Source organism: Lepidochelys olivacea, assembly GCF_965140295.1.
Source record: "Lepidochelys olivacea isolate rLepOli2 genome assembly, chromosome: 5".
Classification (NCBI taxonomy): domain Eukaryota; kingdom Metazoa; phylum Chordata; order Testudines; family Cheloniidae; genus Lepidochelys; species Lepidochelys olivacea.
The window spans coordinates 30,548,303-30,572,125 of record NC_140415.1 but is presented as its reverse complement, the minus strand read 5'-3'; the positions used below and the strand labels follow the sequence as shown (position 1 = coordinate 30,572,125).

General features: G+C 41.9%; 2 protein-coding genes across 4 annotated transcripts in view; both read right to left on the bottom strand.

The window, feature by feature from the left end:
• NIM1K (NIM1 serine/threonine protein kinase) overlaps positions 1-7,805 on the bottom strand; it is an 87,136-nt gene extending 79,331 nt beyond the window's left edge. Inside the window, exon 1 of the mRNA XM_084628593.1 lies at positions 7,700-7,805. The gene's annotated coding sequence lies outside the window, so the exon portion shown is untranslated. The remainder of the gene's footprint in view (positions 1-7,699) is intronic.
• Positions 7,806-13,449: 5,644 nt separating this feature from the next.
• Positions 13,450-23,823, bottom strand: part of ZNF131 (zinc finger protein 131) — a 41,231-nt gene continuing 30,857 nt past the window's right edge. For all 3 annotated transcript variants that reach the window (XM_084628842.1, XM_084628841.1, XM_084628843.1), the window contains one exon: positions 13,450-15,231. In XM_084628842.1, coding sequence (XP_084484968.1) covers positions 14,563-15,231 — 669 coding nt within the window. In that variant the 3' untranslated portion in view covers positions 13,450-14,562. The remainder of the gene's footprint in view (positions 15,232-23,823) is intronic.

Sequence of the window (23,823 nt, the reverse complement as noted above, 5' to 3'; positions counted from 1 at the left end):
TATCGTCACTAGGTCAGGTGGAGTTACTCTAGAAATGGGAAAATCCCTTCCGTCGCTGTAGTGTGCCTTTACAATACAGTGCTATAGTGGCATAGGTACAGTGCCAGAGCTGTGCCGCTGTAGCAACTGTAACGTAGTGATGTGTCCAAGGATAAAAAGCAAGCCAGCGACTGAGACAGGAAGAAACCCAAGAATCTAGATTCCTAGATGGCTGTTCTAACGTTGCCAAAGCCCGCAACTTTGCCAAAGCACCAGACTAATTAGTCTAAGAACCTTTTCTCACACTCTTATTTTCTTTTGCATCACATGGAAACAAAGTGCTTAATTTTCAATTTTCATCACATAAATTGAGCCACTTTACTTGAAGTTTTTTGTCCTGGCCTTCCAGGTGCTGCATAACTCTGCTCCATCCTATTGATTAGACCGTATTTGTTGTGTTGCCTGCCACCCCCTTTTCTCCACTAGCATTATGAACAGAACACTCTTCCAGAGCTTATACACCAGGCCATTCCTCATTCCATCCTTGAATAAGCACTTAAGTATATGCTTACTTTTATGCATGTGAGTAGTCCCATTGAAGTAAACTGTTCACAAATTTAAAGTTAAGCATTTGCTTATGTGCTGTGCTGTATCAGGATATCAGATTGTTTTTCAACATCCACTTCTGCCATGACATCTATAAGAAATGAGCCAGACATTCATTTATGAAAAATCTAATAACTGAACAAAACAAACAACAGGCAACCGTGGTAGTAAGAAGACATAAACCAGTCATCATTTATCTCACCATGTTGCTAGTAGATTGTATCCATATTCCCATCCCTGGACTCCTTGGGGGTGGGAAGAATATATATATGTACAATACCTAGCACATTTTGGTTACTGCTTTAATTAATAATAATAATAATAATTTGGATCAACAAATTAATTCAATGTGTAAATACTTTCCTGGATCATATAATTTATTTATCTGTATAGGTTTTGGTTTTTTTTTTAAGAAAAAGAATAAAAGGCATTTAACCCCCCTGTTATTTAGTGGCTTGATATTGATGAGCTAATCTTGAAACTAGATTAACCTGCATGGATTAACATGCTGCTTTACAGCTGCATGGAGTCATGGTTGTCAAGACAACCAATAGAAAATGTATCCTGCTAATCCTCTCTCAACAGATCTGTCTCCATGTAGCATTAACAGGATTTATCACCAGCACTGACATATTTAGGATGATTTTATTTCAGATACCTCGATAGGTATAATCTGTAGTTCCCTTTACATCTTAATAAATAGCAAAGTACTTGCAAATGCACTGCAATTAACAATCAGTGAGAAGATCAAAACTGGAAGGAAAGAGAGATCTTTGGTTATTATTTGAAATGTATATTTATAATTCACTTCCATGAGATTATTCGTATTTTGAAATAGAGCATTCAGACAGGCTCTTATCATTTTATAAGTCTAATCAAATAACTAGTAATAACAAATTATTGGGCCACAAAACAAATTAAAAATAATTGCAATTAATCACAAGATTAAAAAATAATTGTGATTAATTGACAGCCCTAGAAATAATACAGTACTCCTGACATAAATGATGAGGAAAGAGGTGCACCTTGCTTATTCAAACAAGGGGACAAGGGTATCTATTTTCCACTCAGAGAACTAGAGAGTGGAGTTCTAATTCTTCCAATAACCTGGCTTCCTTGAAGGTAAGGATGGTTTTGTTCATAGGCCATAGGAAGGGAGTCAGGACGCCAGGTTCTATTCCCAGTTCCACCACTGACTCCCTGGAGAGCTTTAATTTAATCTTTATCATTTAATATGTCTGTGCCTCAGTTATCACATTGGTACAGGATAATAAATATTTACCTACTTCACACGGGTGTCGAGAAACTGAATTCATTAATAACTGTACAGTGCTTTGAAATAATAAAGCACTATATAAGCACTAAGGAATATTCTGGTCCTACACACTGAAAACCCACGTAGGGAATGAGAAATTGTAGGTTTCTCCCCATAGAATTTCTACAAGATCATGCCATTGTTGGAGGCAAGTACCAGGGGTATGGTTTAGGTCCCCTCTAAAAATGCAAAAGGGGGGGGCAATTCCCCAAATTTTTGAATCTTAGTAATCTTCCAGAGGCCAAGACTGTCCATGCAGATGCTGTTTGTGCTGTTCCCAGCTGTATGGGACTCTCCCCTATTAGTATGGCCACAATTTATAAGCTCCTGTTCATATTTGCTCCAATGAAAACAAGCATTTTTAAAATACAGCTCAGAATAATCCACTGTTTTGTTTTTATTTCCTGCCGGCTCAGCACTTCACTCGGGATGACATGTCACATCTGGTTATGCCTATGCCTTACATCACGTTGTGTAGTGGGAAATGCTGACATACTTGTTCAAGAGGACATGTTATTTTAGAGTCCAGAAAACTCTACAATAGTGTGGATAGGGCCCACAGAAAAACCTGACCTTGGAAGCAAAAGGCTATTCAATCAGTTTCTTGTGATGCTATCACATTAAGTGAGGTGAATTCATGCCTGGTGTAAATTAATTGCCTTCAACATAGTTTATCATAATTATTCATTTGCACTGCAGTAGCACGCTGAGGTCCAAATCATGGATCATGGCACCGTTGTTCTAGGTGCTGTACAAACACATAACAAAAAGATAGTCCCTGCCCCAAAGATATTATTTAAAGAAAACTTTAAACAAACCTAGCAGCAGATTACTTCTGCAGTTTTTAAATACGATACAACAAGATTCCAAAGTCACAATACCTAAACTAGTACATAAAAATCTAGAAATAGCAGCTTTCATGAGACCTTTTTTTATATAAACCCATTTTCTGATACCCTTACAATGAGTAGTACCTTCTTCCCCAAATAGTCTCACTGACTGGCATCATCATTTGTGTTGCTTGAAGTCAGTGGGACTATTTTTAAATAAAGTAGTCCTTACTGAAGAACTCTCAATGGGAGAAAAGCTACCAGAGTTTGGACCATAATATTTACAAATGTCAGGGTAAATGAATAGTGGAAACTTACTCTCTCCCAACTTCAGCAGCTGGACTGATCAGTCTCTGAAAATGTTCTGAATCTCAGAAAATGTTAGACGATAAATTATTTAAGAATAAAAAAATCATTTAAGAAAAGTGAAAAAATATTAAAAAAAAAAAATCAAGAAACTAGGTCTTGCTTTTTGGAGGTGTGCCATTGAATCGGTACTGATAGGAAGTGTGAGAGGATGTCTGTATGTATGACTAAAAGTAAATTTTATTTGATTGAATAATGTTTGTTGTTACAAAATTATATTCTTTGTATGTATCTAATGTATAGTATTAATATAATATTGTACCCTCTTGTATCTTCCCTCTTACTTACCCTGGGGAAAATTAAATTATTAAACACACACACACACACACACAGATGCAAGCAACTTCAATGAGTCTACTCATAGTATGTAAAGTTAAATTTATGTGTATGTCTTTGCAGGATTAGAGCCTTAGATTTTAAAATTCTTGGGGCAGGGATTTGTTATTTTCTTGAAAATAACTGCACTTATCAGATGCTGCCATATACACCAATTAAACTATATAAAATATTAATAATGCCCCAATCCAGCATAGCATTTAACCATGTGCTTAATTTAAGCATGTTGTTAGTTCCATTAACATATATGGAACTACTCACATCATTAAAGCTGAGCATGTGCATAGGTACTTTGATGGCTTGGGGCCTAAATGCATAAACTGGGGGCCCTATTCTGCCTCATTTACATCATTTTTATGCCAATATAACTTGATTAACTTCAATGCAGTTACTTCTGATTTACAATCAGCATAAGTGAGGGGAGAATCATTTCAATTTAAAAAAATATTTCAGTTTTTAATAATATGCAGTGGTTTAAGAAATATTTTTAATATACACCATCTTGACATTGTCCCTTTATCTTCATTTTTAATAGCAGGGTTTTTTTTCCAAACATCAGAACACTGTACTTGCATGACAAATCCTGAATTTCTGTCAACTCTCTGGAATATTACATCAAAGGTAGCTTGAAGAGATCGGGGTGCACTTCCTTTTTCTCCATATGAACAGCAGTAAAAGCAAGGTAATCAATCAAAGAAAGCTGCGTAGATGTCTCTTCAGAATGACAATTGCAAATGAAGCGATGCTCTGAATGCAACTGGCCAGTCTCGTAAATTGTTCTGTAACTCAGAAAGTGTCAAGGGCAAGAAAGCAGGAAGGGAATTGAAGTGCTGGATAAAGACTCAAGCAGAGACAGTATAACCATCATAAATGGATAAATGTGGATACAAATGGATAATGTAGAAATATTTCATTATGATATGTACTGTAATACAAAGGAAATGTATATACCAGTCACCTTGTAGAAACAGAAGAGGCAAATCTTGTCAGCGGAACAATCATTTTATCTGGTTTACAGGGGCCAAAGATCAGTAATTCTATAAGAGATAAAGGAATGCTACCCCAAAATACTTAGATTGTAGATGAAAACTGAGCAAACTAGAAATGTGTTTATTATAGATTATAGTACTGGATTCTAGAGTTAAGCACAGCATGTGGGAATATATTGTACAGATTTTTTTAAGTCCTCATAGCCAGATTCTTTGCAGCAGGTTTTTTAAAACTCAGGTTGGCATAGGGCAAAGGGAAATATATTTTTGTCAGTTTGTTTTAGACAATATTTACTTTTAATCCTGCTCTGCCTAATAAGGAGGATTCATGACACAACCTCAGAGTTGTGAAAGAAAAAATCTGGGAACTAGACTGCCACCTTATTGCATAAAGTAGCTCCATTTAATCAGCAGGACTACTTCTGGAGTAAGGTAGTCTTATGTGAGTCATTAGAAATTTGACATAAAATTGTTAGGTACCCTTTAGAAAAAAGGTTTTACTACAGATCTTTCTTTTTTTTATGACAGCACCAAAAAAAACTACAAAAAACAACAAAGTATTTCCATTGTCAAGAGTCTCCAGATGTACAGACAAAAGGAATTTGATCTAATGCCTATTTAAGTGAATGGGAATCTTTCCAATCATTTCAAGGAGCTTTGGTTCACCCCCTAAGTTATTTTACAAGACTAAGAAAATTAAAAGAGAAACGTAGGGGGAAGGATTGCTATTACATACAAAAAAAATACTATGTTAGACCATTCAAGACGCACAATTAAGCACTCTAAAGTCACTGCCCCCTTGTATGCATTACAGTATAACCTTTGATTAAATCACACACTGCATCACATACCATACATAGTGCCACTTTCCCTCCAATTGTAGATTCTCACAAATACTATCTTGCAATTGTTTTTCATTCTTCTTTCATTAGCTTCATTCTCATAATCCTGCTCTATGTCATTATTGACTTAAACTTTGTGTAAGATACTTTCTCTTGTTTCTATGGTATTTACATTAATATTTTCATAAACACTCATGTATTGTGGCCAGGATTTTCAAAACTGACTAGCTCTATTGGGTCAGTGAAAACTGACAATAGTGTGGGTAAAATCCACAATCTGAAACAAGTTAGCAGCAGCCTGCTGGAACAGTCTGTCCCATACAGCCTGGGAGAGCCCCTCCCTTGTATATTCAAGGAGCCTTATGCCTTTGTCAGATGGAGAAACCTTAAGGTATGGCAGAGCAAGGATTCATCCAGTGCCCCTTATAAGGTGCCCAAAGCCTTCCCTCAATCAATTCTCACCTTGCCAATACCAGAGGAACTCTCCCTATGGTGAGATATAATGAGGAGACAGTGGGAATGGGGCGGCTCTTGCAAGAAAGTGCCTGTCCAGCGGAGTTCCAAGTCCTGTTGACAGGATCCTACTCCAGGGGGAAAGCTGCGAGGGACCACAGCAGCTCACTCCCTTATGGTGCACTTTAGCAAGGCATTGCACAAGGAGCTGGAGAAAGGGATAACGTGGAGCTCCTTGCTTAGTTTATGTATAAATTTAATATTCTTTTCAATAGGCAGCTAAATTAGCCATGCAGAACACACAGCCTGCTTCCTCAAATGTTTATTTTACAAGATTAGCAAAGGAAAAGCCAACAAACAAGAAACAGCCAACATGTTCTTGAGCAGGATGTGATCTTAAAAGGGTTTTAACTCAGTCACATGAAAAAACAATTTTTGATCAAAACCAAATTTCACAGGAGCACTCAAAGGCATTTCTGCTCAAGCCGGTCTATTTGCATGTCACATTTCAGGTTCAGGTTCCAAATGTAGTACTGTTCCATTTTAATAGTGAGGAAAGTAGTATTTTCATTCTCATTTTCAGATGCAGCTGATCTGTTTTTGCTCAAATAGTTTGCACAGAAAATCAATGGGGGGCAGAGGTGATGCCCTGATATTTCAGCCCCAAATGTTCAATTTACAGAGACGGGGTAAGGTGAAGACAGAGATTTAGAATGAAAACTATTAAATAACTCTAACTACAATGATTGCAGACACCCCTGCTGCAACATAAACACATCTTTCTTCTTTGATACATTTTTAGGCTCAGATCCTCAACTATGTCTGAGGGACACACAGCTCAGCTCAGGAGGAGGGCATGCAAAAGGCGGCCTTTGCGCTCCTCCAATACTAGGCTGGCTGAGTGCTGGTTCAAAATCTTTGTCATCATTTGGGAGAGTCCATAACTACTCTATGGATCCCATACTGCAGCAGGGAGTTGGTGGGAAGTAAGAAAACCTTGATCATGCCCTTGATGTCAGCATCAGGGAAGGAGGACAGGACAGCAGCAACTATGCCAGCTCGATGCCATCAGAGAATTCCCCCTATGCTGGGGAGACATTCCACCCTCCCGCCTGGGTTGGCTTTGCCAGCTTTAGGCTGCTTTGTACTGGGGGGACAGTGCAAAGCAGCTGCCATACTCCACCAGAGCAAGTGGGCTCTAGACTGCAGATGAATAAACGTCTCAAAAAATGCTTTGTAGAACTAAAGCAATATCAGGCCAACAGTCTCCTTTAAGTTTTCCGTTGGCAAAACATGACTTCACAAATGACCTGAAGAAGAGCTCTGTGTATGCTTGAAAGCTTCTCTCTCTCACCAACAGACACTGGTCCAATGTAAAGATGTTACCTTGTCTCCCTCTGACCCCACAAACACTGGGAATGCTTGGCTTGGTATACAGGCTGTGGAACAAGCTGCAGTCAGGGATGCTAGAGGCAACGACCTCAGCAAGCACCGTAAGGGCAGCTAGGGTGACCAGACAGCGAGTGTGAAAAACCGGGACACTTTGTTTTTCTGCGGTATAGCTGCCTATTATAAGACAAAGCCCCTAATATTGGGATGTCTGGGCATCCTAAGGGCAGCAAACTTTTTTTTTTCTTTTAAATTACATCCCAATATGCTAGCACATAACAACGGACTGTTTAAAATACGTCTGAAAGTTTGGCAGGATGCACCATAAACTCTCCCTTCAGTGCCCCAACCCCCATCCCAATCTTCTACACCTCCTATATCCCAGCATCTCCCCAGGCATCCCCTTAGCTTCCCCACAGCCTCTGCTGCCCTTACGCCAAACGTATCCAGCCCCTCCATTTACACAAACACCCCACAGCACCGTCCCCCTCACCCCCAGCCCCCCTCCTACACCCCCAGCCCCCTCCAGCCTCCCTCCCTTCTCATCTCAGGTTAACGGAGCGCGGCGGCTGCCCCGTTCCCGGCCGCCTTTACCTGCTGAGAGCGGGTGCCCGGCTGCAGGGCGGCCCCAGGCGGGGCTCTGCGCGGGGCACTCATGGCAGCCCCCTGCAGCCCCGGGCAGCCGGCTGGCTCGCAGGGCGCGGGGAGCGAGGGGACCTGCGCTGCCAAGGGGCTCCGGGGGGCGGGGCCCTGGGGAGGGCGGGCCGCCGGGGCCGCGGAAGGCCGGGCTAGCGAGAGCAGCAGCCCCCGGCGGAGGCGGAGGGCCGCGCGCGGGGCACGGCGAAGCGGAGCCCGGCGAGGCACCGCGCAGCAGCCCCGCTGCCCAGGAAGCGGGGAGCCAGCCGCCTCTGCGCCCGCTCGGCGGTGGGAAGGGCCCTTCGGCGTTGATTGGCGGCAGCGGGAGGCGGCCCCCGGGCTGGGCGCGGCGAGATGGGGCTAGGAGCCGACCACACACACAGCCCGCCTGGGCACTGCAGGGCTGCGGGCCGCTCGCCGCGCGGGGAGCCCGCTAGCTACAGGCGGGCAGCTGGCGAAACGCGTGGGACTCAAGGACCAAGATTAGGGGCATCTTTTTTTAGGGCAGAGTTACTGGGGGGGGGGGGGCAGGTGCTTTAAAAACGACAATGCAATTAGCCAACGAGCCGCTGTTTTCCTCTACAACCTTGGACAGCTCCGCTAGCTCTCTCGACATGACACAGGCAAGGTTTTCCCGGCAAGGGGGAACACGGCAGCCATGGGAATGCGATCACTGAACTCGGTAGGCTTGATCAAGCGTGTCAGAGACTAGGACTGAAGATCAGCATTGATTGGGGGAACCCAAAACATCCCAACAGTCTAAGAATAAATTTTCATAGAAAAATATTAATTCATCCTGGCAACAATCCCATAACATGGATAATAAATAGGCATTTGCCCGACTTTATAGATAAGGAAACTCAGGCCAAGGGAATTTTCTTCCAAATTGTGGCCCGCTTGTGGTTACAAAATTGGCACTCACACTTGATTATATTGTATTCAAAATCAGGATTCTTGCAGGATTGACTAACGCTACAAATTACATCCTTACAGGTGCATATACTTCACTTTGTGTTTGCAATACAATAGAAGGTGTAGACTGCACCCACAAAAGAGTGACTGTTTTATGTTGCAGAAGTCTTGTAACTCCATCATTCTTCTCTGATTCCTACCCCAAAGCCATATGCCCTAGCATAGCTTTAGGGGTTCTGGTAACAGGCATCGGCTGCAGTTTGAAGCCCAAATTGCTCAGAGGCTCTATAAATGGTGGGAGCGTATATATTATAGGTGAAGCAGGGAGTGATGCTTCCAGTTAAAGTTGTCCAACACCTCAGACCTTGTTTTCAGTTGCTGGTAAATTTGTTAAGCTTTGAGGTTAAAAGAAAAGAACAATACACCAGTCTCCTGTCTGTTTAGAATTTCATGCTCAGTGTCTGCATGACATTGAAATTTTTGGAAAATTTCAGCAAAAACAGGCCAACTGTTTCTCAGAACAATGTTGGGGGAAAATTAGTTTTGCCATATTAGAAAAATTCTTACAGTTTAGTGAGAAGCCCTGCTGCCTCCATCCTTTGGAGCAGGGACTTGACATGTGATTGTGATGTGGAAGAGCAGGGGTATGTGTGCCCTGGTGTCAGGGATGGCTCTTTTGCCGTGCCCAGGAAAATCCTCCCAGATTTGTGACCCTGTGAAAATTTCAGTTCACACATGCTCAGACTTAAGAGTTTGGCAGCTAAATACGCAGAGGATTCCATCGGAGCTCAGTTTACTCCATGCTATGGTTGCAGAGGCCAAGCAGGAGTTATCCTGGACTTCCTCCTAACAGCCAAGCACTGCTATAGCACTGGGCACAAGAATTGAAAGCAGGGAAATTTTTTGTCCTGTGTTCCCAATGCTAATCTGCTTAGCCCGAGCAGCAAGGAAACAACGTGACCAGAATTCAGAGCTGTGAGAAGCCTTTTCTGGGAGTAGGGTTGTGGGGAAGGCTGGGCCAAAAAGCTAGAGAGGGTGTGGGCAGGGCCATCCCTAGGGGCCCAGGGTGGAAGCGATGGATTAGTCTCTTCCAGGACCCACCGCACTGGCTAATCACACTAGCCCCTAGGGCCCCCCAAAGCATGGGGCCCAGAACAGTTGCCCCAATTTGCCCTACCCAAGGGACAGCTCTGGGTGTGAAAAGAACAGGCTGGAGGGATGGGGCAGAAGAGTCTGTAACCCCTAGAACACACTGCCTTCAGAACTGGACTGAAACCCAGCTTTTCTGAGTCTCAACATTCCTCTGCTGTCAACAAACAATTATGAAACTCAATGGAAAAATGTTGCTCTCCTCGCCCTCAAGTGACTGGCCCACACAGAGGATAATAGCCTACTGCTGCTAGCAGTACTCTTATTTCACCAGGCAATGGTCTGTGCTGTGGAACTCAAGGTTCCAACCTTGCTGTAGAACCATGTTGGTATTACTATGATGGAATTTCTATTTGCTTTGTTAAAAACCTAGGAAGTTACATAAAACAAACCAACCCAACCCACCAACCTGAAAACCCTACATTAAAAGAACATCAAGGATGCAAAGTCAAGCCCCCAAAAGTTAAAAAATACCAGAATTAAGGTTGTCTGTGCAATCTTAATTCAAACTCCTTGTGCTTCTGCGCTACAATGATCTTTAATTACATGATCACCTGCTATTTTTTCCATACATACATTCTCCACCCCTTCCTCCTGTTGTATCTATGTTAAGTTTGATTGAGGGAAGTGGGAGGAAATCACTTGTGTTTTAAACTGAGGTAGGAACCTCTGAAGATTTTTTTCTCCCAGCTTCCCTTGTCCCTACGTAGTAACACAAATTGCCATACTGGGTCGCACTATAGTCCATCTAGTTGAGTACCCTATTTCTGATAGTGGTCAGTATAGATATTTTGTAACTTTGCAGGAAGATACAAGAAACCTGACAGAGGGATGTGATGGATTAACCTTCCCTCAAGTGAACCTTCTCCTACTCCCCTCAATTAGCAGCTTTCGATCTACAGGATGAGATTTTATATCCTTAATTTTAGTTTTAGCCAAATATGACTGTGGTCTGTTATTTTCAAATTAACCTCGAATGAATTCTACTAGGTTCTTTAATGCAACTCTAGTGACAATGCGTTCCCCATACTAGTTATGCATTACATAAGTGTGTTTCCTTTTCTTAATTTGAATATTAGCTGCATTTATTTAATGCATCTTCCTTATATTATGAAAAAATGTAAGTAGGAGTACCCTTTGTTCTGTACATTTATACACTCAAATTTTCCCCATCCAAACCAGTCCCTTTCTTCTTCCCCCTCTGATTCTTGCTTCTAGTGCTAGAGAACTGCTTCACCACCACTGAATCAGGTATTTCAGGGTGTCCCACTGGAGGTCTGCTCCCTACCCTGTGCGGGAGCATGTTGATTAGCAAAGAACATATGCTGGGGGATAAACAGGAATGAGAGCAATGTGTGTCTAGAGAGCAGGAGTGAGTGAAGGGCATATAGTAACTCACTTAATGTTGTAGTTATGTTCCTAAAAAATGAGACTTTAAGTGAAACAGTGTTAAGTGACTCCAATTTCCCCATAAAAATGAATGTAAATGGGGGGTTAGGTTCCAGGGAAATTTTTTTTTGCCATACAGTACAGTACTACAGTTGGGAGGTGCCCCCCCCCTTACCCCACACAGGCACAGCCCACTGACACTGGAGATGAGGCAGGCAAGGAGGCTGAAGGTGCTGTAAGCTAGGAGAAGCACGTTGCACAGCTTCCCCTACTCTGCAAGCACCAGGGTGGGGGGCTCAACCCTTGGCCTGCCCACTCCATCCCTTTCCCCCAAACCCCCACCCTTAACCCACCTCTTCTCCCCCCCCCTTTACTCATCAGCTGGCTTGCAGCATTCAGGGGGCAGGAGGGAGGAGTGAGTACTCGGACTGCAGTCTCCCCCCTCCCTCTCCTGCCCACAGCAATCAGCTGGTTTGTGGCATTCAAGAGGCAGGGCAGGGAGGGAGAGCATGTGCACCAAGTCCTCGCTCCTCCCCCCTCCCTCCTGAACACCGCAAGCCAGCTGATTGCCGCGGGCAGGAGGAGGTGATAGGGGGGCTGCCAGCTGTGGACAAAGCAGGCAGCCAAATGACGTTACAGCGAAGCATTGCACAACTTTAAATGGAGCATGTTCTGTAATTGAGCAGGGATGTAAGATCGAAACAACATTAAGCGAGAGGATGTTAAGTGGGGAGTTACTGCAGGTAGGTGGCATCATATGATCTGGGGAAGAGATAGCAGCCCTGGTCATTTTTACACATCTGACAAAATAATGCAAGACCAGCCTTTGGTTTCTGTAAATTAGTAAACTATCTGCTGCTGGTGGGTGTCCATAAGATGCCTGCTACAGGTGGATACACACTACTCTCTCTCATGCAGAATTTACCTCTGGACTTCGTGTTACTTTCTGTGTATGACAATCCCCTCCCCACAACTCTTACCTCTGTAGGCTCTTTCCCCAAAATTCACTGCTGGATACTGTACACCTTTTGAATCTACACTGGATCAACAATTGACCTGAATTCATTTTAGTTTCATTTCACACTTCTCTACTGTAGTCATTAATTAAAAACAAACAATTCTTGTTTGCAGTAGTAGGAGACTCCTTAGATTGCACATGCTGATCATGTAGAACATTTGCCATTTTTACATGATCATGGGCGCTAGCACATAAATATCTACAAAACAAATCAACATTTAGGCCGTCATTATAAATATTCATTTGTGTCTCTTTACTGTGGTTCTTTTTTCTTCAGGTGGTTACTAGAAAACAATTTTAAAAGCTCCTGCACCTGTGTGTTTTAACAAATCCTGACAAGAAGATAACTTCTGAAGATTGTTTTAACTGCTTACCTATTTAATGTTTCTAAGATTTAATATTCCTAATATTTACATTAGAAAATCAATGACATACTTTCAGTTAAAAATTAATAGAAGCTGGTTGCAGTGATTTGACAGAAACCCTAAATTGGAGATTAACACTTGTTTGACTCCTGTTTCTACTCTTTTGTGAAGCGCAATAAGCCAAGTTCTGCCCTCAGTTAAATCTACACAACCTCACTGATTATTTTGTTTTTAAAAAAAGAGAGACAATTAAAATGTTATGGGTGTAAAGCAGCATACATAGAAAGAGCATACCCACTATATGTTGTCTCAAGTTATGTTTCAGAACCTTACATCTATCCATGTTTACTGTGGAATAGTTGCTCAAGGGAAATGGTGGCAGATAGCAAGCATTTAGACTGAGACTAGATAAAGCACTTGAGAGCCATACTACAGGGAATAATTCTGCACTTTCAGGAAAATGAACAAGATAGGTCTGGGGTCTGCAGGACTGCTAGAATTCTGTGAGAAATCATCTGTATAAGTTTTCATTTTCAGTTATGAGAAAAAGTGGTCTGATTTTCAGAAGTGCCAAATCTCACTAAAGGCATTGGTAACTGAAAGTATCCATCACCTTTGAAAAGTCAGGCCAACATTATGGGTTACTCTGTCAAAGTGGATCTGCACTAACTCCATTGTCATTACCAAGATCACAGTCTAGCCAACAGTTATTGCAAAGAGAGGGAATGTTTTACATTAGAGCTAAACTGAATTGCACTGTTACCTGCTGTGTACATTGTACGGTACAAGTACTCAAACTAAAACACTTGTTTCCTAATATAGTGACTGAAGCAAGTAATGTCACATTTTGCTCGTGGTTGGTATTGTTTTATTGTTCAATAATACTGATTAAAATATTTACACTCCTACTTTTAAATCCACAGTTTAGCACTCATACCTATGGCTTTAAATCTTTTTAGCACAAAGATCTTTATGTCAAGTCTCAGAGAAAATTTCATTTCAAAACAGGAACCTGATATATCATACACACATTTCCTCTGTTTTTGAATGCATTCATTTTTAATACAAAGTGGTAAGATGGTACAATCTTTCAGCCGCTTCATTTACCATGGATTCAGTTAATTTTTTCCTATTGTAAGTGGCCCTTTCAACAACTGTCACAATGTGTAATTTGCTCCATTCTACCCTGCATCTAAATTTTAAAGCAAGAGTTGGTAGCTGACAGTTACAAGCAAAAATATAAAGCACTATAGCATTATCTACATTGCCTTTTACTGCACTAGCTTCTTAAATTTTCTAGGAGCTTTGTGGAAATTTAGTCAATTCTGAAAAGGCACAAGACTTTTTGCACTCCAAGAACTTTAGTGACAGCACTTGTCGCCATCGGTCTGACATTTTCAAACTAGGCTGAAAGAAGGCTGTTCAGATTAGGAAAAAGTATATTGAGAATTGCTGCTATTTTAAGGAACTGCTGCTGGATGACAAACATCTGTGTCTTTTCTAAGTGGGTCAATCAACCGTCCTCAAATATCCATGCGTACGTTAGAATCCCCATATTCTAGCATTTTACCATCTCGCTCTCTCTCTCACACACACAAACACACCCATCCCTCTTCCTCTGCCAGCATATATCAAGGGCTTGTAAAAAGGGGGGGGGTGAGGAGTCTCTCAGCGACAACTGCACACATAGGGGCATGGTTTAATAATGACGCAGTCTATTCAACCAACTATTACACTTCTCATAAAGCTGCTGACCTCTGGGATAGTTTTTGCTCCAAGGCATTACACGAACGGGGAAAAGTTCTTTTTAAAGTACAATAGGATGATTTTAATTGTATATGAAATATCCTAAATTTGGTCCACCTGTCTGGTTTCCTAAGGACAGCGATGCTGGAGAGCAGACCACTGTTGGTATAAAAATCAATGTAGAAATTAACAAAAATAATTTGGTATTTCATCCCTAAACCTGCTCAGTACAGTCAATTGTCCTAATCATCCACTTGCTCATCTTGTGTGTCCACCATTTGTTGAGTTTTTAAATCTTCAGCTTGTTCATGATCTTCTTTAACTGTCTCCACATCACCTATTTCACCAGTTTCACTCTCTTCTAGCTCTCCCTGATTAATGTTTTCAGACTCCACTTGTTCTAGATCTGTTTCATCTAGAAGTCCCGCCCGTACCTCTTCCATTTGTATCTGATTTACATGTTCAACACGTAGCTCCTCCATATGTACATCAGCACCCTGTTCAGTCTGAATGTGTTCCACTTCTACATAACTAATCTGTACCTGCTCTTGTAGATCGTCCATCTGTGCACCTTTCACTTGATTATCTTGAATCAGATCCGGATGCACCTGTTCCATAGTTACTTGTGCTGGATCCACTTGTACCTGAATTACTGGTAGAACATGGACTTGCTCCACTTGTTCTATAATAGTCATTGATGTCACTGGTTCAGTTTCCACAGCTTCCACTGGAAGAACCTCCTCTGTCACTATTCGTTCTGAAATGTTATGAATGTCTTTGAGATGCCTTCTCAGTTCACTGCCTTGCATAAACCACAAATCACATAAGGTGCAATGGTTGGGTTTGTCGCCTGTGTGTATTACTAAGTGATCTTTAAATTGATCCCAGCTGTTAAACACACTATTACATACCTGAAACAACAAGATGTAATATGTTAAATAATGTCAATAAAAATCTGATAAAGCAAAGTACATTGTATATTCTGGATCAAGCTTACAAACGCTTACCATGTAGTTTCTTGCTATTATGACTGAACAAGTTACATGGACATCAGCCAAAAAAATCCAGTTTGTTAAATAACAAAAAAAAATTGGCAGAACTCAGAGTTAGGTCTAGTACCTGAATTTTTTTTAAGTGATTATATTTCAAGTTGACAGTGCCTCTCTAATTCTGGCCTTGTGCATATACATAAAGATGCAGACAACCTTGGCATTTATGGATTGGTACTGTGTTTTTAATGTTCCTCAGTTTAACAAAAATGTACAATTCTTATATTGAATTGCACCTCCCCCTTCAAAGATCTTATGTTAGAGCTCTGGCTATCTGTTTTATAATACTGCATGAAGAAATGATACGTACACATGTTATGTGTGAAAGTTACCACACAGAGTGAACATGTTGCACTTTTTCTAAAACGATATTACAGGCAGGGCTGGCAGCATTATTAAGGTTGCCCAAGACTTTGCATCATAAGATCCTGTTTTCAGTTGCTCATAACTTTGCCAAACTTTAACCATTTGGGCTAAAATTTTCCATGCCGGGTAGCCGTTGCTGGTTGACTTTTTTGGAAAATTTCAGCCAAATTGGTTCAGCTGTTTCCAAGAATGCAGCAACGGAAAAGTATGTTGTTTTGCCCAGGTTTAAAAATTCTAATGACCTTTCCTTTGAGAAGTTCTATCACCCCCACGCTTTGTAGCAGGGACTTGAAATTTGGCAGGGGGTGGCCTGTGTGTCAAGGATGTGGCTTTTGTCATCCTCATGTAAATCTGCACAAATTTGGCCAAGTTGTAAGACTGTGAAAAAAAGTCACCATTCACCAATGGTCAGCAGAGGCTTCATTTTAACAGCTAAAAATCAAAGAAGATTCTATCCTCACTGAGCACACTAAAGCCTCTCACAGCTGCTAAAACTGACCAGACTGCACATGCACCATCACCAGGGCATCTGAGCACGCTCTACCCTCTCAACTGGGACTGGCTCGGCAAGTAAACCAGGAGCAGAAACCCGAGAGGTAGAGACTGTGACTAGGTAGGCAGAGAATGGGACAGGAGATTCTTGAGTCTCACCATTCCTCTGCTATCAGCAAATATCTGTGAAACACACTGGCAAAGCGTCCCATCCCTATCTCGTGCTGGTCTATAGAAGAGGATGATAACCTATTACTGGTATCAGTTATTCCATTTGTTCAAGAGGCAGAGGTCTGTGCAGTAGATCTAAAGGTTTCAACTCTGCTGATGAATCATTGGAGTGTCAACTGATGCTATATAGTGGATTTTTTGTTTTTTTTTCAGTTAGTTTACAAGACAGGAAAATATACACAAAAACTACACTAAAAGAACATTGTAAAGTGTTGACCAATAATATATGCTGGTTAGCATACATCTATATATCGTATTATGAATGTGTATGATATCTGCACTAATATATATAAAATTAACATTCATTAAGCACAAATAACATTAAGCACAGATTTTATAACAATTATATACCCTAAATTATCCCATAACACCTTGCATTAGCTGAAGTAAGCTTTGGCTTAAGTAGATAGGCAAGTTGTCAGGAGAAGGACATATGATTATTTTACCAGAGTAACAAGCAGGCAGTTATTCTCACAGGCCACTACTGGAATGCCCCAATGGAAGAGACAAGACATGCGATTGTTCTACCCTAGTACAAACCTAGGAGGTGCCATCATGCCCCTTGGTACTGGGAATGCCTATGTTCAGAACAAAGAGGTAGACCACAGTATCAGAAAAATCATGGTTGAAAGTTGATAGGTTAAAGCTCATTTCCGATGTTGCACACCAGTGGCGGGCAACCTGCGGCCCATCAGGTTAAGATGATTGCGAGCCACGAGACATTTTGCTGACATTTGACCATCTGCAGGCATGGTCCCCTGCAGCTCCCAGTGGCCGCAGTTTGCCATTCCCAGCCAATGGGAGCTGCAGGAAGCGGCAGCCAGCACGTCCCTGCAGCTGGCCGCTTCCCACAGCTCCCAATGGCTGGGAACAGCGAACCGTGGCCACTGGAAGCTGCAGGGGGCCGTGCCTGCAGACGGTCAACGTCAGCAAAATGTCTCGCGGCCTGCAAGCAGCTTACCCTGATGGGCTGCATGCAGCCCGCGGGCCACAGGTTTCCCATCACTGATGTACACAGTACCTTTTACTTGTAACCATGTAGGGTATAAAAAGACGGCTTTAGGGGTGTAACTCTGGGAGCACACCTCCTATGTAAGATGAATAGAACAATGCTGCACAAGATAGCTTCCTGGAGACTGGTATCGTACTGAAACTTTTCCCTGTACTAGCCTCTTATTGGCTATTACCAATAAACCTGACTGATATTGGTTATTTGGGCTCTTGAATAGATTTCATAACAAACTAAAGAGTGGCCAAGCAATTAGCGACACAATTTATCAAAAAAAAAAAAGGTCAGGCACTCAAAAGTTAGGACATGCCAGAGTTAAGGTTGCACAAGCAACCTTCATTCAGCTCCTGTGTTCAAATGTATTATGACATGGCCTTTAATTACATCCCACACTATTTTCACAACAGGACCCCAACCTCATTTAGTGCCACGGATGGACTTGGTCTGGGGATGAATCAGGGTCATATAGTACAGGAGAATGTTGTGTGTAGGACCTCTCTAGCTTATCTGTTATAGAAGTTGGAAGGTGTATACTGAATGAGTCAGGGATTGAAGTAAAAGAAAAGATGGTCTAAGGCAGTCTAATGTTGCCTTTGTGAACTGGATCCTAACCCTGACTACACCAGCATTCCTATGAAATGCTGGGCAAGTCACTTAAACCGGACTAGTCATGAGCGGTCACTGTGTTCCTCACTTTCTGGGTGCCCAGCTTGATATCCTGGAGATGGATTGCAGAAGTGCTGAGCACACAGAGCTGCAGATGAAGTCAGTGGGAGCTGTGCTTTGAACATTTAAAATGCTGTGTAACACTAAATACTCTGAAAAGTGAGGTCCTAGTAGTCTTAAATTGGGCACCCAAAATTAATGGATATCATATTTTTGGCCTTAATTTCTTTTCCTCAGCTCCCCATCTGTAAAATAGGGATAATACAACCCCCACACCTAACATGGGTGCTGTAAAATAGATTTACGTTTGGGAAGCACTCAGATACTGCAGTGGTGAACGCCATAGAAAACCCAATGAAGAAATGTATTAATTTCATATTCAGAGCAGTTTATTTGAATAGTGTGCAGTAAATAAGGCCTAGTATCAAACACTGATAATGAGAAGACTAAATATTGAATAGCTGCTCGTTAAGTGAGCAACAATCATTTTATGCACTGAATGAGGCAGGGATCCTGTGGAAAAATTATGTGATCATCATAATGCATATGCATATGGGGCCCATTAAGATAGCATGGGCAACCTTAATTCTGGCATTTCCTAACTTTTGAGGGCTTTATCGTGTTTTTTTCCATATGTAATATAAATGGGTAGCTAAGACCCTTGAGCATATCTAACAGCATTTTTACCTATGCTGCATACATAGCATATGCGGTTATTGTAAGTTTATGTGACATGGGTAAGACTCAGTAGACAATGAATCAGTAAACTGTATGTTTAAAGAGGACAGCAGCAAAACAGGAAGGACAGCAACAAAAGTTCAGCAATATTTCATGAGTTTAACAGGACACTACAAGTACTTAGTGAGGCATGTGCTTAAGTGGAGAGGGCCTGGTTCGATGGATCAGGGCCTTGATCTCTCTGCCTCTTCTTCAGTAAAAGGATAATGCTTAGCCTACCTCTCGTGAGAGCTGTGATGATTAATACATCTTTACAAAGCTCCTTATTAGTACTCTCATTTTAAAATGACACTATTATGGATCTAGACATTTCTTGTCTGAATATCATGACACCTGTATCCATTTTACTTGAAGTACTTCTTTGAGATATGCTATCCCTCTCCCATTTCCTTCCCCACCTTCTGAGCTCAGTCAACTCACGAACCAAGTGACCGTTTTCAGACTGGGGGGGTGAGAACTCAATATTGATGCAAAAATATTAATAAATTATAAAACTTATTTTTATTAAGTTGTTACAAAATTGGTTTGTACATGTACTGAACATTAAGCTATAGCTACTAGAATGTTATAGCCAGGATGCTTGGAAATACAACAAATACATACATTTAGCTAGGCATATTACCAAATGTTAAACCTAATCAAAGAAATTCCAGAGGATTTCTGCTTCTGTCTCTCAAGGACAAGCAAACATCAAGCACACAAACCTCAAACACACTTTTAGGAAGAAACCGAATTGTAAAAAGGAATGTAAGGTGTGTTATAAGACCCACAAATCTAGGTTGTAAAGTGAGCCTATACCAGCTCTCCTCACCCCTCTTTTCAAAGAAAAACCTGCGTTTAAACTCACACAAGGTATTCAAGAAACTGCCTTACTGAAACTGATTTCTTTTGTAAACACACTAAAGTCTCCACTCTTTAAACCTGGAGAACATGTATAGTAGGAAGCGTTTTATAGAAAATACTGAATACTTCCAACTCATCATTCCACTTAAAAGATGAAAGCCTTCCTTGTTTCTTAAGATGGCATAAGCATCTTTTTTCCAGATTACAAATATTTTGTATTTAAATGAAAGTTTTCATACAGTAACTACCTGATATCATTGTTATATGAATAGTACCCCTGGGGGAAATCTGCACCACTGCGCGCGCGCACATTTAATGAGCCCTGCAGATTTCCAATTTTTTGCGCAGAAAAAAAACTTCTGCCAAAATGTTGCTGCAGTTCCGCCTTTTGCCCAGCCGAGGGCAATGTGGTTCAAGAACAGCAGCAGCGCCCAGAAAATAACTTTTGCAGTTCTGCCTTTTGCCCACCAGAGGGTGCTGTGGGGATAGAACAAAGTTGCAGCTACCCGCCAGCGAGGGAAGAGAGAGAGAGAGCTGCCTTTGCAGCGCTTGTCAGGTCAGGTCAGGAGACAGGGGCTGTGGGGTGCTGGGTGTGGTCAGACAGGGGCTCATAAGGGTTAGTGGGGGAGGACAGACTCGGGCAGCAGCTGAATGGGAGTGGAGGCACAGGACCACAGGGGGAGGGAGATGCAGAGACACAGGGGGAGGTGTGGAAGAGCTACATAGGGACAGTGGAGTGACTGGGTGAGGGCACAGAGACACATGGTGATGGGGGCAGATGTGCCTGACTGAATGGGAGAGGCTAGAGGTCAGCCAGGGTCTGCATGGGGGAAGCTCCCTAACAATCTCTCTCCACCCCACCCCCCCAAAAAAAACTTGTTCCATACTTTTCCCACACATACCGAACAGCTCTCCAAGTTCACACCCAGGCTCCTTCCCAGCAATTTACTTCTCTCCGTTACCCTTCCATTACCCTGACTCCCCCAAGACTTTGCACTACTTCTGAAGGGTGTGGGAAATACCATTCTGTATTGTAGTTTAAATAAATTATTACTCAGAGTTCTGTATTAATATGCCTAGTAAGGAATCTATTTGTCAAAAAACATTTTTTGAATCTTTTTTATTGTCTGCATTGTTACAGACATACTTACTGACAGGTATTTTGAAATAAATGACCAAAAGTAATTGAAATTGGTGTGATTATATTGTGTTATTTTGACAAATAAAATATGCAGAATTTTAAAATATTGTGTGCAGAATTTTTAATTTTTTGGCACAGAATTCCACCAGGAGTAGAAGAGTAAAATGTTTTATATAGAAATACAGCAAGGTTATTTGATGCTAAATTAATTGCTAATATAAGAAACCATTTAAGTATAGAATGTTTATATTATTAGGGAACTAATTTATAGCAGTGCACAAACAAACCCTTACCTAATGCAAGAAAAGAAAATAATCATTCCAAAACTTGTTAGATAGGGTCAAAACTCAAGTTCAAGATATTCTAAAAGTTATTTAATTTTAAAATCTGTTTTGAGGACTAAAAACTCGTATACAAAGAACAGGAGTGTTTGGACATTTCGAAAATAGAATTTCATTTCCGGGGTAACTCTTAAAAAAAATTGAAATAATCTCTGTGAAAATGGACTGACTGAAAAGGCAAAACTAAATTTAAAAAAAAGTTACCTGACTCTTTTCCACCACAAGAAGAACAAAGGCAATTAAAGAAACATTGCATATTCAGGAGCTGAATGTGTCACCTAAGCCATTAATGAAGGCATCAAGACAATCAAAGGGTGACAGCAACCAATCTTGAATTTAAACAAGTCCGAAAGAGGATTTTTCTACTATAATTTTGTAGAAATAGAAAGAGCACTCCAAAGTGCTCCAAACACTCGGAAGTGAGCAGCCCTCACATCCCACCAGTTACCCTACTCAAGCACAGCAGTGTACTCCACAAGGAAGCTGCCACCCACAAATAAGAAAAACAGAGAAGATTCAAGATGTACTCCTGGGGGAATTCTGCGCCACTGTGTATGCTCAGAATTTATGTCCCCCACAGATTTCTTTGCTTCTCCGCAGAAAAATGACTTTCTGTTGGGAAAGCCACAAGAGCAGTCATGCGATCCTCCCCAGCAGTATGTTCCGTGTGCAGCCGGCAGAGAGATAAATCACTGTGGGGCAGGGACCAGGACTGGGGAAGAACCAGCTGCTAGCTCCTACTCTGTGCCGGGCTCACCTACTATTCCCAGCAGGGCTGGGGAGGACAGGGCTTCCTCTTCCCCTGCATGGTGTCTAGGGCCGGGTCAGACCCACCCTCAGATTTCTCCCCCAGCAGCAGGAAGTTCTGCAAACTCCCCCTGCCTGCTTCCTGCGCCCACTGCTCCTCAGCTGCAGGATCCCTGTTACAGGGAGCTGCTCCCCCATCCACCCGGACCCTCCTGCGGAGCCTCAACCCCCCGCACTTAGAAGCCCCCCTGATGAGTCCCACTCTCCTGCACCTGGACCCAGATCCCCACCCCACCAAGTCCCAACCAGCTGTACCTGGATCCCCACCCCACTGAGCCCCACTTCTCCTGGATCTGGACCTCCGCCCACTGAGCCCACCACCCCAGACCCCCCTGCTAAACTCCATCCCCCTCACACCCAGACCCACCTTGATGAGCCCAAACCACCTTCACCAGGACCCCCCTGCAGAGTTCCATTACCATTGCAACCAGAACCCCTTAACAAGCTCCTGTGAATCTAGATTTCTCCCATAACACTGAGCTGCCTGCACCCAGATTGCCACACACAGAACCCTCTCAACCCACACCTGGATCTCTCCAAACTAAGCCCCTCCACATTTGGATCCTGCCTTGCTGAGCCTGCCTGCCCCACACCTAGTGCACCTGGTGCAGAAGGGCAGGACACGGGCAGGGCAGGCCTAGTCCTTGCGCTGCGTCAGGGCTGGGTGCAGCCTCACCACTGAGTGGGTGTCCTGCGGGGTGATGCAGGGTGATTCCCATCTCTGTGCAGCCAGTGGCCTATGCTCCCCAATTCTATGCTGGAGCCTCCACATTTATTTGACAAATAAAATTTGCAGAATTTTAAAATATTGTGAGAATTTTTAATTTTTTGGCTCAGAATGCCCTCAGGAGTAAAGATGAAACCAACCCAAGGAAAAGCTCCCCTAGAATTCAGTGTGGATTGGTGAGAGGAAGTTAACTAAGAAACTGTCAAAGGATTTAATTTAAAACTCGTATGATGATTTTGTTGGAATACTAAAATGCTGTTGTAACTTAAAATGCTAGCAGTTTCTCACATTAATCAAATGTTTATACCATGTTTCAGAGTAACAGCCGTGTTAGTCTGTATTCGCAAAAAGAAAAAGGAGTACTTGTGGCACCTTAGAGACTAACCAATTTATTTGAGCATGAGCTTTCGTGAGCTACAGCTCACTTCATCATATGCATACCGATGAAGTGAGCTGTAGCTCACGAAAGCTCATGCTCAAATAAATTGGTTAGTCTCTAAGGTGCCACAAGTACTCCTTTTCTTTTTGTTTATACCATGTATTCCTGAATAGGAGATGAAACAGGGGATTCAATTAGATTTAGGATCCTTAACATTCATAACTGGCTTGTTTTCAAACAACTCCTTAAATGGCTTATTCTAAGTAACTGATTTAAATACTTTTTTTTATTTCCTAGGATGTAGTTAAGATTGCTTACTTTACCAACTGTAAACAGGCTGGTTATTTATTAATAATCAAAAAGTTTGCAAGCACGGAAATAAAATTCTTTTGCCTATTTAATGATATCACTAATGCATTTAAAATAGTTCTGCGAAACAATATACATGGGTCTTAACTTACCAAGAGAAAAAGCACCCCCCCAGAAGTGGTTCACTCTCAAGGACATAATCTTTGTTAAAAGGTCTCTACAGAGAGACATACCGTAGATATTGTAATGGAAGTAACCAGTTAATCAGTTGTGTTCGGTCATGTGAGTTATTTAACGTTTTCTTTTCCTTTCTTTAATAATAAAAGATCCATGGTTAATAACTGTGATGGCTTGTCTTGGTCTTATGAATGGTATCCACTAAGGTATGTAAAAACTCCTGTGACT